The sequence below is a fragment of the Tauraco erythrolophus genome, chromosome 18, assembly GCF_009769465.1.
Source record: "Tauraco erythrolophus isolate bTauEry1 chromosome 18, bTauEry1.pri, whole genome shotgun sequence".
NCBI classification, from domain to species: domain Eukaryota; kingdom Metazoa; phylum Chordata; class Aves; order Musophagiformes; family Musophagidae; genus Tauraco; species Tauraco erythrolophus.
This window is the reverse complement of record NC_141482.1, coordinates 1,402,113-1,414,533: the sequence shown is the minus strand read 5'-3', so window position 1 is coordinate 1,414,533 and position 12,421 is coordinate 1,402,113. Positions and strand designations below refer to the sequence as shown.

The 12,421-nt window shown below is 60.7% G+C and overlaps 1 protein-coding gene across 4 annotated transcripts in view; it reads left to right on the top strand.

Moving 5' to 3' along the window:
• DLGAP4 (DLG associated protein 4) overlaps positions 1-12,421 on the top strand; it is a 68,689-nt gene that overhangs the window by 6,232 nt on the left and 50,036 nt on the right. For 2 of the 4 annotated variants that reach the window (XM_086622656.1, XM_086622658.1), the window contains exons 3-6: positions 1,898-2,115; positions 5,202-5,316; positions 8,251-8,301; positions 9,455-9,698. In XM_086622656.1, coding sequence (XP_086478782.1) covers positions 1,898-2,115; positions 5,202-5,316; positions 8,251-8,301; positions 9,455-9,698 — 628 coding nt within the window. The remainder of the gene's footprint in view (positions 1-1,897; positions 2,116-5,201; positions 5,317-8,250; positions 8,302-9,454; positions 9,699-12,421) is intronic. The other 2 variants (XM_086622659.1, XM_086622657.1) reach the window with 1 other exon arrangement.

Below are 12,421 nucleotides of genomic sequence, written 5' to 3'. Positions count from 1 at the left end.
TTGCAAGCAGCCAGCCCAGAAGCTGTTGCCAAGCACGAAGCTTGCAGGAGGCAGAGCAGAAAGAGCTGGGAAAACCTGCAGCAGCAGCAGCAGGGCCAGGGAGGCCTGGCCAGGTTTGTGTCTCACATGTGAGACTCACTCCACGTCGGTCACCAACCCGGATCTCGCACGCAGGTGACACAGTGTCTCTGGCTCTCTGTTCCGTGCCCACTGATAATACGGGTACTGGCTCATGAGCACACATCCCAGCGGGAGCCCCATCACCAAAGGGGTCCCACCGGCTGGTTGGGTTCTGCGCATAGCATTGGGGTCACCCGTTGCCTTCGCCAGAACACACACAGGAGCAGCAGGCTGGCAGGACCTGGGCTGAACCCCTGGCTCCTTTGGGCAGAAGAAAGCCCTTGGAGTGAACTAAGGTGTTTCGCAAGGATCAAGCCTGCATCTGGCACACCCCAGACCCTCTTGGGAGAACGAGAAGCCACTACCTGCAGATCTGAAGCAGATCTGAAGATGTCACACCCCAGCAGCAGCAGACGGCACCCTCAGCCCGGCTCTGGCTCCCATAGAACATGCCTGCTGTGAACAAGGAGGGGAACAGGAACCACGCAGCGCTTAACGGCTCTGGCTCATCACAGCTGCAGCACAGCTCTGTGCATCCCCAACGCACTATGTAAACACGGGCTGATTAATCCCACAGCCCCCCGGGGAGCTGAGCAAATCCAACAGCTCCATCCAGCAGAGTCAACGTGGACGCTCTCAGCAGCACGAGCATCGCTCAGCCCAAGAGCCTTTGCTGCTTCCCGTGGCGCTCCCCAACCAGCCCGCTCCCCACAGCAGGCTGGGGGGGCCCTCGAGCCGTCCCAGTGTCTGCGTGGTTTGCACATTGCTGCGTTCCTCACGTCTTCCCTTGCTTCTCCTTGACTGCGTCTCCTCAGCTCAAGGGTGGGTCAAAGTCCAGCTGCCAAGTTAGCCACAAAACCAAGGCTTGCTCCTGGCAACTCAGGTAGCCCCATCTTTCTCCTGGCCTGTCCTGATGGGTCCTGGGCTGATGTCTGGTTCTGCTGCTGGCCAAGCACCTCGGCTGTGCCTCCAATCACCTACACAAGCCCTTCACAGGACAGGCGGGCAGTGGTGTTGGTTACTTCAGTTGCTCAGTGCTTCAGGTGTCTAGTGAAAACATCAGCCCACCCATGCCTAATGAGGGAGAAAGAGACCACGTCTGCCTTAAATTAATCACAGAGTTGCCATCTCAGTGAAGATAGAAGTGCTTTTCTTGCACAAGGCACTACTCATCTCTGTGCAGAGGCCAGCACAAGGTCTATGTGTCCAAACTGCTCCAGAGGGACTTATGAGGGCTTGACTTGGCTGAAGCCACCAAGAGTCACATCCAACTCAGAAACCTTAAAGGGTGTTGGACCTAGTGAAGGTCTGGGCCCTGATCCATAGGTCCTGGTCTACAACATCTCTTGATTGCCTTGGCCTGAACAGTATGTGCACTTTATGTTAAATGAGTGTGGGCTTTGTGTTGAACAAGCGTGTGCCGCTCCTGTCCCAGTGCTCAGCGCAAATCTGGTGCGACTCTTCCCTCCTCGTTATGTCTGGCATTGCGCAGCTTGTATCAACTGTGTAAGCATGGTCCAGTGTGAAGGTGTTCTGCAGTGGTGGTGGGGCAAATGGCTGTGGGTAGATGTGCTAAAACAGAGGCGATCAAACATAAGGCTGCCTGGCATGAACTGGTAAGGGAGGGTCGGAAAGGAATTGCATTGCCCATTCCCACTACACCCCAGCTGAGTGTCCAACGGTGGTCCTTGGCACCAGTCCCCCCACGTCCCCATGATCCCGCTGGTCCCAGTGGTGCCGTCCCTCACATCTGCTCATGTTCTCCTTACTCTTGCAGGTGCCTCAGGGGGAGTGGAACAACACGCTGTCTCGGGACAAAGACAGTGAGATCCCGTGCCGGCGCATGCGGAGCGGGAGTTACATCAAAGCCATGGGGGATGACGATAGCGAAGACTCAGAAACCAGCCCTAAACCATCCCCAAAAACTGCAGCTCGGAGGCAGAGTTACCTCAAGGCCACCCAACAGTCCCTGAGTGAGCAGAGCACCACCCAAAGGTAACGCTGGAGTTCCTCCAGGAGCTCTGCACAGGTCCCCAGGGGCCACCCCAGAAGCAGTCCTTGGGGTCTAGCCAGCAGCACTAACATGGAGACCCCACACAGAGATCAGAGCCCAGCAGGGCTCCTGCACAGCAGCTCAGATGCCCACGGGGCAGACAAGCAGGACAGAAGACGTGGCAGAGGACTGGAGAGAGCTTTCCATCCTCGTCACTCCAGATAGCCATGTGTTAGGAGCCTGCTCCAGGTCCCTGTCCCCTCAGAGATGGGGAGGGCACTCCTTTGATGGAGCTGTGTGGATTTCCTCTCTAAGCATCTGCTCCTCCGAGGGAGTGCAGAGATCCCAACCCCATGATGCTATTTAGATGTGGGCGATGCTCAGCCAGCATGGCTGGGGACACTTGGCACGCAGCCCACAGGCTGCTGGGACTGTGCCATCTGGTTTGCTCCACAGGTGTCCCAGGGACTCTGGGACCAGCCTGAAAGTGCCCCGTTGGCACGCTGGACTGGATAATACCCTGAGGCCAGGAGAGACAACCTAAGAGGTCTGGGACCAGGGATTGAGGGAGGAAGACTCACAGTGGCTTGCGCCAGGCAGACGGCAGAGCGAGGCGAACACAGCAAAAGCTTGCTGGGCAAGAGGCTGCTCCTTGCAGCACGGGGTCTGTGTGGACCACCTGACGGGAGCGATGCTGTGCAGGGTCCCCACCAGCTGCTCCGCTTCCCGGGACGAGGCACCCAGGGGCTGTACGGGGGTGCCGGTGTCGCAGATGCTGCGGCTCAGGACGATGCGAGTGGCACAGAGGGGCAGGAGGAGGCAGGAGCTGCCGTGGCCCAGCTGCTGATGTCCGGCAGACGCAGCCAGAAGCGCGCGCGGGTGCAGCCGGCAGCGCGGCGAGCCCTCACCGTGGCCTCAGATGGCGGACCAGATGCTGCCTTCTGCTCCGAGATGGTCACAAAATCAGCTGCGGGGAGCACTGGAAATGCCCGCTCTGGATCCATCCCTGTCCCCTGCCTTCGCATCCACGTCACGGGGAGCAGAGTTGGGTCCAGTGGTCTCCGAAGCAAAATATCCCAGCGGAGAGACTGAGGTTGTGCCCACCTTGGGCTCACCGTCCCTTCGGGGCTGCGCCGCGCTCCCGTGAGGGCCGTGGCTCGCTGCGGTGCCCGTCCCGGCTGCCCGGGGATGCCCGGGGCTGGCAGCGGGCTCAGCACAGCCCGAGCTGCAGCCGAGCCGGCGCCGCAGCCTGAGCACGGCCGCCATCTGCCGACCGCCCCCTCGCCTCCCCCCGCCGAGGAGCCCGCTGGAGGCTGTGGGGCGTTCCGGGGGTCCCCGCCAGCCTGGCACACCCTCGGCACAGCAGCGGGGGCACCGTGCCCTGGCATAGCCCCGTGCCAGCCCTCGCCGAGATTCTCGGTCTCCTTGGGCAGAGCTGCTGGGGCCATCCTGGGCTCCGCCAGCCCTGGGGGGCACCGGACCCACGGGAGGGGGAGAGCTGCAGCCTTCGCCAGGATGAGGCGCAGAGCAGTGAGACAGGATCTGGCCCTGTGAGAGGGTCTCTGCCACCTCAAAGTCTGTCACCTGCGCTGTGACTCGGTTTCCCCACAGGTAGGCACGAGGGCAGGGTGAAGCCCCACAGAGTGGGCACAGGGGGGCTGGCAGGGATGCTGCCAGTCCCGAGACACAACCAGCTCACACCACGGGTGTGCGGTGAGCTCACGCACAAAACCTTCTCAGGCCAAGGGAAACAAGGCAGTAAACGCGTGGTCCAGGGCTTGGGGCACCACGTTGCACTTGGCCGCCCAGCGGTGGGTCCCCGGAGATCTGGGTATCTCCTCCATCACCCCTGGCAGAAGAGACCACTCCCCACTCTCATCACACCCCGGGATGGAGGCTCAGGAGGTGCCATGGTCCTTCCTGGAGGTCCACACGCCACACAGGGCTCCCGCCCAGTTGGGACGCACCTGCCCTCAGCTTCACTGTGCCCCAGGCTGGTGAGGGACAGATCTCTGCACCCACAGCTCTGCTGGACGCAGGGGAAGCAGCACCCTGAGGGTCCTCTGCAGGGACCATGTGCAATTCAAGAGGGAGGGTCCCCACAGCTTGCCCAGGCTGGCGTGGCTAACAGCAGCCTCCACCGTGCCCCACCTGAGCTGTGACATGGACCCCTTCACACTGGGTCTCATGATGGAACAGAAGAATGGAGGACCCCCATCCTTCCCATGTCCCTCCTCTTCCTCCCACGTCCCTCCCATTGTTCCCCATCCCTCCCAGCCCCTGCGTGCCTGGGTCTCAGCAGAAACCGTAGCTGTGGTCTTGGCTGGTCGGGCTCAGTGACAGCCCTGCTCTTCTCCTGCTGCAGAGCCCTGGGACACCGGGACAGTGCTTCTCCCAGAGCCTGGAGCAAAAGGCGTTCTGGAAATACCGCCCCCCCCCCCCCCCCCCGGCTCCTGCAGCACTGGCATTCAGGCTTGACTCCCCTTGAGCTTCTTCCAGATAAACTTCTAGGTTCCTCTACACAAAAAAAAAAAAAAAAAAAAAAATCTTGTAGATGTTTCCAATTGCAAAGTCCACGAAATATCATTTCAAAGTCATTTCTCACCCCCTTCCCACCAGTCCAGGCAGTGGCGAGCTGGCTTCCCTGACCCCGGCCCCCAGCATCAGCCTGTGCAAGAGCCGGTCTGTCGCCAGGGCTGTGACTCGGAGGCTGGCACGGGCCCCATGTGCTCCCTGGGCTCAGCTGGACTAACCTGGCATCTGCAGGGCATTCCTGGGGGCAGCGGGACTCAAAGTCTTGTCCCCTGTCCTTCCCCTGCCACCACACAAACCAGCACCTGTGTGACCGATTCGATAGCTCAAGCCAGGGGCTGGCAAGGTGAGAAAGTGCTTCCTTCTACTCCAGGAGCTGCAACAGGGGCCGAGCGGTGGACTCGGTGCCCAGCATCATCTCCGTTCTGCCACGTGTGCCTGGGCCTGGCAGAGGGTGCCATGATCGGGGGGGTCTGGCTCTCCTGGCAGGGTGGCAGCTTCAGCAGTGCCCCCACCGTAGGGAGACTCCTGACACTCTCTCTCTCTCTGCTGACAGGAGCCTGGACCGCCTGGACTCTGTCGAGATCCTCCTACCTCCGAAGTTCCCAACCTGGGAGGAAGAATACAACCAGATCTCTGACAGCGTCAACGAGTCCAGTTGCATCAACCAGGTGAGATGCTGGAGCGCTGAGCCCCGCTGCACTGGCACACCCCAGTGAGAAAGGAGGCCAGCCGAGGGGCGAGAGGAACATCTTTTTCCTCCTTCAAAATAAGGCACTGGCTGTGCTCCAGGAGCTGCACACACTATTTTACCGAAGTATCAAGGGCAGCTCCTCAATTACGATTCATTTCAGACACCCCTTCCTCTCGCTTCGCCTCCTCTGGGCACTGCTGGTGCAGCTGAAGTCGCTCTGCCATGGCCACAGGTAGGGTACCCCGGGGTGATGCTTCCCAGCGATGGGTGAAGTTCAGGGCTGCTCTGAGCACAGAGTCCCACCATGTCACCACGCAGAAGCCACCTGCAAGGCTGTTCGCTCCTGCTGCAGGCTCCTCACGCCCACGGGGTGGGTACAGAGCCTGGGCCACCTTCACCTGTGCAAACGGTGGTGTCCAGCCTGGGACCCTGCAGGGGGTCACCAGGAACAGTAACCCTGCTTAGCTCCGAGGACCTTGTCCCTCATGCAGCAGGCTGGACCCAGGAACAAGGTGCCCGTCATTTGGGAGATTGTCGTGCCAGCTGGCTGGGGATGTCTCCCTTCAATATTCCTGGTCCCCATGAGAAGGACAAAGCCGAGGATGCCAGTGAGGTGCTGATGGTGGGTGGCCAAGCCCTTGCCATGAGGTGGGCTCATGCCCTGACCTCGACCTCTGGGTGCAGTTGGTGCAAACTGGGTTTAACTCCCTGTCCCACACTATGCCTCCCCTTAGGGTTGCTCTGGAGCAGCTTGGGGCTCCGGTGGCTATAAGCCAGCTGCCTCACTGGCCAGGCTGAGGCCTTTGCAGGGGTCCCTCGTGCTTATCTCAGCCCTGGGGGGCCCATCCTTTCGGTACGCAGATAGAGGTCCCCGGAGCAGCAATGGCTCCACAAGCTTCGCCCAGCCATTTCGCTGTCACCCTGGGCCTCTGTCGTGTCCCGCCTCTGTTCACGCGTGTCTGCGTGGGAACACGTGCACACACGTGCCCCTTCTGTGCCGCTCCGCTCTGTCTGTGCGCAACCATCAAGGGCAGCAGCGCAAGGCAGGGGTTAAAGCAGCATGATGGGCATCACCATGGAACCAGAGCTGGAGGATGGCGAGTGGTGTGGGAGGCTCCCAGCCCTCCTCCAGCCCAGCCCAGCCTCTCCGGCCCCATGGCTGGTTGCTCCTGCTGTCACTGAGCGGCTGGAGCCCGCGGCGGAGAGCTCTGGGGAAGGGCACAGGGTGTTGCTCGCAGGCTTACGTGTTCCTTGTGGTCAGTCTTGTTCCTTGTACATCAGCAGCAATGTGCTGGGTGTCTCACTGCACAGAGAAGGGGTCAGGACCATCACATTCCTGTCCTTTGCATGTGAACCCATGTCTGAAGCGAGGTCTCGGTGTGAAGATAACGAGCGGGCTGAGTCTGTGGTCTCTCCCTGTCTAAAGCTGCCACTTAGCAGCTGAGTGCAGCACCCTCATGAAGACATCGGAAGGGTCTTGGACTGGAGGGTCTGAGCAGCCCACGATGTGCCAGGAGCTGCCCAGGCAGACGTCCCAGACCCAGACCGGTAGCACTGTGATGCTGGGGGCACGCCGGCTGCCACAGCACCCGCTCAAGCGTGAGGCTGCCGTCATCACGTGCCCTCTGCCCACTTTCCTCCAAATCAGAGAGAGTTCAGTCGCAGCCAGGTTGGGATTTAGAGGCTTCCCACAAATTGCATATCTGTTGATCCAGGATGGAGCTGGTCCAGCCACCAGTGTGTGCTGGTCTGATCCTCCACAGGTCTGACCTGCCCTTTCATTCAGTGCCAGAGGCAGTTCCTCCCTGCCCTCACTTTCGTGTAACCTCCAACACCTTCCTTGTGTGTCCGGCAAGACCCTAGTGTCCTCCCACCCAGAAGCATCCCCAGCTCTGAAAGGCAAGTCCACCCCGCTTGGTTTTGTCCCAGCTGATGGCCACCTTGCAAACTTCTGGAAGTCGGGGGTTCACCAGCTCTGCGTGTCAGCATCCACCTGTCACACCATGGGGACCAGTGGCCAGAGAGAGCCAGCTGGTGACCCCCAACACTGCTTATCCACGCTTTGAGCTGTGCCCTGTGTAGAAGAACCAGACCCAGCCCCCAGAGCCAAGCCCCTTCCCTCAGGTACTTTATTAATCTGGATTCTTCCCAAGATGGGTTGTCTCGGGCAGCTCACGCAGAGCAGAGCTCATAGGGTGGATGTGCTCTGCAGACCAGGGATGAAGAGGAGGAGAAGCATTCCTTCCTGCAGGCAGCTCAGTGTCTGTCGGGCGTCTGTCCTTACACCAAGTGTGTGCCGTGGCTTTGCTATGGGGAGAAGGCAGTATGGCTTCTGCGTGGCTTCTTCCTGGTGCAGGGACAAAGCAGATGGCAGCGAGGTGGCCAACATGACCTCATCAGGGCGAAGGACAGTGTCCTCAATGTAGAGCACTCAGACTGCCCATCCACCCCAGCTCCACAGGCTGTGGGGGCCCATGGCTGCTCCTGGCCACATTGCGAGGCACTGGCCAGCGCTGGGGGCTTTGCAGATGTGCTAACTGGGAGTCACACCAGCTCTTGTCCAGCAGCCATGGGCAACTCATGTGTGCCAAGGGGTGGCCAGCATTGTGTGTCCCAAGTGTGCCCTGTGTATATATATTTATATATGGTGCATACAGCAGGCTGAATGCACCAGCAGCTTCTCTCCGTCTGGGAGGTGTCCCGTGGAGCTTTGCCGTGCCGTGTTTGTGCCACTGTCTGAGGGGCCTGTGCAGCATCTTGCTTGGCATCTGACGAGCTCTGAAGTTTGTACTGAAGTGGCCCCAGGGGACGGGCTGTCCGCTCCCCTCGTCCTCAGTCCCTGTGCAATGGCTGTCTGTGTGAAGGGCTCCCCCGTTCTTGGCCTTTAACCTTCTCCAACTCTTTCTTCCAGATCTTTGGACCCCCCTCACTTATCCCTCAGATATTTACCCATGGAGAGCAGGTACCGTCCCGCTGGTGTTTCCCTCTTCCTTCCTCATGGAGCTTTCTTGGGTCAGCCTGGACACCCATGGCAGGGTGCAAGGCAGGCTGCGGGATCAGCCCATGCCTGGGGCCAGCGGCAGGAGGAGGAGGAGGAGGAGAAGAAAGCAGCACTCCCAACCTGTGCACTGCAGGACAGCTGGAGAGCTTGGTTCCCTGGCTCCGGCAGGGAGTTAGGGACCATTAGGTTTAGAGGGAAAGAAGATGAACTTTTTGAGCCAAACCTTGTGGAGCTCAAATGCCAACGCTGGGCAGAAATCCTGTTCTTGAGGCCAAAGAAATGGCCAGGAGAGATGAAAGTGGGCAACAGGGCCAACCTCAGCACCTCTCATCCATATTTCAGAACGTTCTGCTTTAGGCTGGCTCTGGTTTACCCCAGGCGAGCCTCTCCTATGTCCACGTTTGACCTGCCACTGCTACCGGAGAGCAGGGCAGGGCTGGGCATGAGTGGGAGGGAGGTGGGGGCAGCGGGAGAAGCAGAGACCGAAGCTGCCCCTGCTGGGCTCACACCTCGCCATGGCCTGACACTGAGCCCTCTCCTGGTCCCTCCACGGACGGGGCTAGGATGAGTTCCTGATGGTGCCACCCAGAACCAGCGCAGGCAGCCTGTCCCTGGTCAGCATGGAGGCTGTGCCCCCAGCCCACACTTCCCCACCTTCTCTCTCCATGCTGCACCCCACTGTAGGGCCAGGTCATCTCCCCCCACCGAAGAGCTCGCCCGTCCCAGCAGGATCTCGCAGCTGAGGCTGGGGTCTCCCAGCTGTGCTGGTGGGGCAGGGGGACCTGTCAGAGGCTGGGCAGGGCTCTCAGCCTCACACGCTCTCAGCCTCTCCATCAGAGACTGGGGGGTGTTGGCAGGCACTCTGGTGGTCTCTCCTACTCCGCACGCAGTGACCCTCTGGCCTCCAAGGAGGGTCCCCTCTTCCCTCGCTCTCAGCAGAGAGCCCAGGCACCCCGCACCCCACCAGCACTGACCGCTGCACCTCCCCACCTCATCTGCCGTAAGCGGGGCCGCGCAGGAGCGGCGGCGGGGTGGCTGCAGGGAGAGGAGCGGGAGGGAAGGGAAAGGGCTGCCTGCAGGAGGGGTGACCTGCTCTGCCTCTCCTCCCATGCAGGCGCCAGAGCCGGAGCTGGGGGAGCAGTACGAGGCGGTCTGCGACTCTACCTACAGCGAGGCCGAGTCGGCCGCCGCGGAGGTGCTGGACCTGCCTCTGCCCAGCTACTTCCGCTCCCGGAGCCACAGCTACCTCCGAGCCATCCAGGCGGGCTGCTCCCAGGAAGAGGACACGGGCTCCGTCCGCTCCATCTCCCCTCCGCCGGCGGGCAGCCTCAGCGGCAGCAGGACCCTGCCCACCAACAGTGAGTGCCAGCGGTGCGCGGCGGGGAGGCGGAGGGGAAGAGGCGCGAGGCCAGCGGGCACGGGGGTTACTGCTGCCAACCGCCTAGGGGGTGTCCAGCACACGAGGCGCTGGCCTCAGATACCGGTATCTCCAGCCACGGTTGTCCAAGACCTTCGTGAGCTTATAGGGGCTTGCTCTGAGCTGGAGAGGGAGGCCAGCAGCCAGCCGTGCCACTAGGGTGGCTGGGGCTGGGTGTCCGGATGCGGACACTGAAGCAGCAGACAGGGTCTAGTTGCTGGGATCGGGCTGGCACGGCTGACATGGCCTGCAGAGGTACAGGAGAGCTTGAAGTCTTCACTCAGTCAAGCCAAATTCATAGAATCATGGAATGGTTTGGATTGGAAGCGACCTTCAAGATCATCTAGTTCCAACCCCCCTGCCATAGGCAGGGACACCCTCCACTACAGAGACCAGGTTGCTCAAAGCCCCATCCAACCTGGCCTTGAACACTTCCAGGGATGGGGCAGCCACAGCTTCTCTGGGCAACCTGGTCCAGTGCCTCACCACTCTCAGAGGGAAAAATTTCTTCCTTGGATCTAATTGAAATCTCCCCTCTTTCAGTTTAAAGCCATCACCCCGTGTCCTGTCACTGCACCCCGTGTCCAAAGCCCCTCTCCAGCTTTCTTGGAGCCCCTTCAGGTACTGGAAGGCTGCTCGAAGGTCTCCCCGGAGCCTTCTCTTCTCCAGGCTGAACAGCCCCAACTCTCTCAGCCTGTCTCCATAGCAGAGGTGCTCCAGCCCTCGGATCATCTTTGTGGCCTCCTCTGGACCTGCTCCGACAGCTCCATGTCCTTCTTATGCTGGGGACCCCAGAGCTGAAGGCAGCACTGCAGGGGGGTCTCACGAGAGCAGAGCAGAGCAGAGCAGAGGGGCAGAACCCCCTCCCTCGACCTGCTGCCCACGCTGCTTTGGATGCAGCCCAGGACACGGCTGGCAAACCCAGACCTTAGTGCCACGGCTGGGAGCAGCCCACCAGACACCCACCTTGCCCAGGAGCACTGGCTGCCCTGTCTGCCTGAAGTCCTGCAGGGCTGCGGGTGCAGGGGGAACCTGCAGCACAGGCAAGCAGCCCTGCTGCCCTACGCTGTCAATAGCTTCCATCTTCCTCCTCCTCCCTGCTATGCATCTCTTATCACCCCAATCCAGGCTACAGTTGACAGGTTTGAGCTCTCTCTGAAACTCTCAGGAACAAAACAGTCTATCAGAGACTGTACCAGTTTCCCCAGGGTCTGAGCATAATCCTGATCTCTGCAGCCTTTTCAGCCAGAGGCAGAAATTGGGGCTGATGGGAGGAGGAAGGGCAGAAGCCATCTGCCTCCATCCCGCAGTGATGGAGTGTGACAAGGCTGGGCTTCACCATGAACTTCTTTGTAGGGTCCCACACAGGGCCGGACTCCTGGCAACAGGTCTGGGGAATCAGGACTGGGGGAAAAGGCAAACGGTGCAAATTTGCCCCCTCCAGACCCACAGAGTTTGTGATTTTGCCCAGCAGAGTCGCAGCCTCGGTGCACTGAGCGATCGGCAGCGTTACACCCAGCTCCAGGCGCCCCGCCTGCCTCCGCTGGCGCTGGATCCGGCCATTATTCATTCCAGGCCCTTCTCCTTTGATTAGTAATTACTGTACTGGACAAGAGCCTGGCCGCTCCCTCCGATGTGAGTCAGGATTGACTCCATCCCCCCGAGAAGGGGTGAGGCTGCAGGCAGCCCCGCTCAGCTGGCGTTTCTCACCAGCCAGGCCATCCCTCCCGGGAGGCAGCTCCCAGCATCGCGGCAGAGTGGGTCTCTTCGCCAAACATCTGGCTGGAGCGGGCTCTCCCATGCGCCAAGCTCTTCCTTCCCCAACAGCTGGAGCACCCAGCACCTCAGGGCTGGGTCGGGGCTGGCCATGCTCCCCGGCAGGACCACCGTGCTCCCCTGCAGTGCTGCTGGAGGAGGCTCCCATGAATGCCCGTGCGTTCAGCACCCGGGGGGAAGCAAGGAAGGCGAGTGCTTTGCCCCAGGATGTAAATTTGCCAGGACATTGAGGTCACTGGCTCAAGACAGCAAGGAACGGCAAGGGCTGCTCAGACCTCGCAGCGCTGGGAAAGCCCAGGAGGAAAGGGATGCAAGAGCTGGGTTTCTGTCTCGTCCAAGAATGAGCTGGTGCTGGCTCCTCGCTGCGGAGACCAGCACCGCCCTGGCCCTGGGACGCATTTGGTCCAGCCAAGCTCTACCTGCGGCTGCCTTTACCAAAGCACGATCTGCAGAGTGGCTCCACTGCCCAGTGGTCCGTGCCTCTCCTGGGAAACGTGTGCGAGGGCTGTGGGCGGCAGGAAGGAGCGCTGCTCTGGAGACACTGCTTCTGCAAATGGCTCCTGAAGGCCTGAGCAGAGCTGACAGCTCTGTGCGAAGCTGCAGCGTGGGGAGCAGCTCTGCTCTCCCTGCAGCGTTTCGGCTGGTGCGAGGCCCTCCCGGGGCGCCAGGGGGGCGGGAACAGGCTCCAGAGAGATGCTTAGGGAAGTTGGCAGGCCCTTGCCAGAAGAGAAACCTGTTTACCTTTCCATGATGCTTCAAGTCACTTGATCTGCATCACTTTTGCATCATTTTCTTTAAGGCAGCCTGTGTCCTTCTCGGCTCCTGGCCAGCCCTGGTGCTCTGGGTGAGGCTTCGCTGTAACACAGGGCACAACGAGCTGAGGGGTCC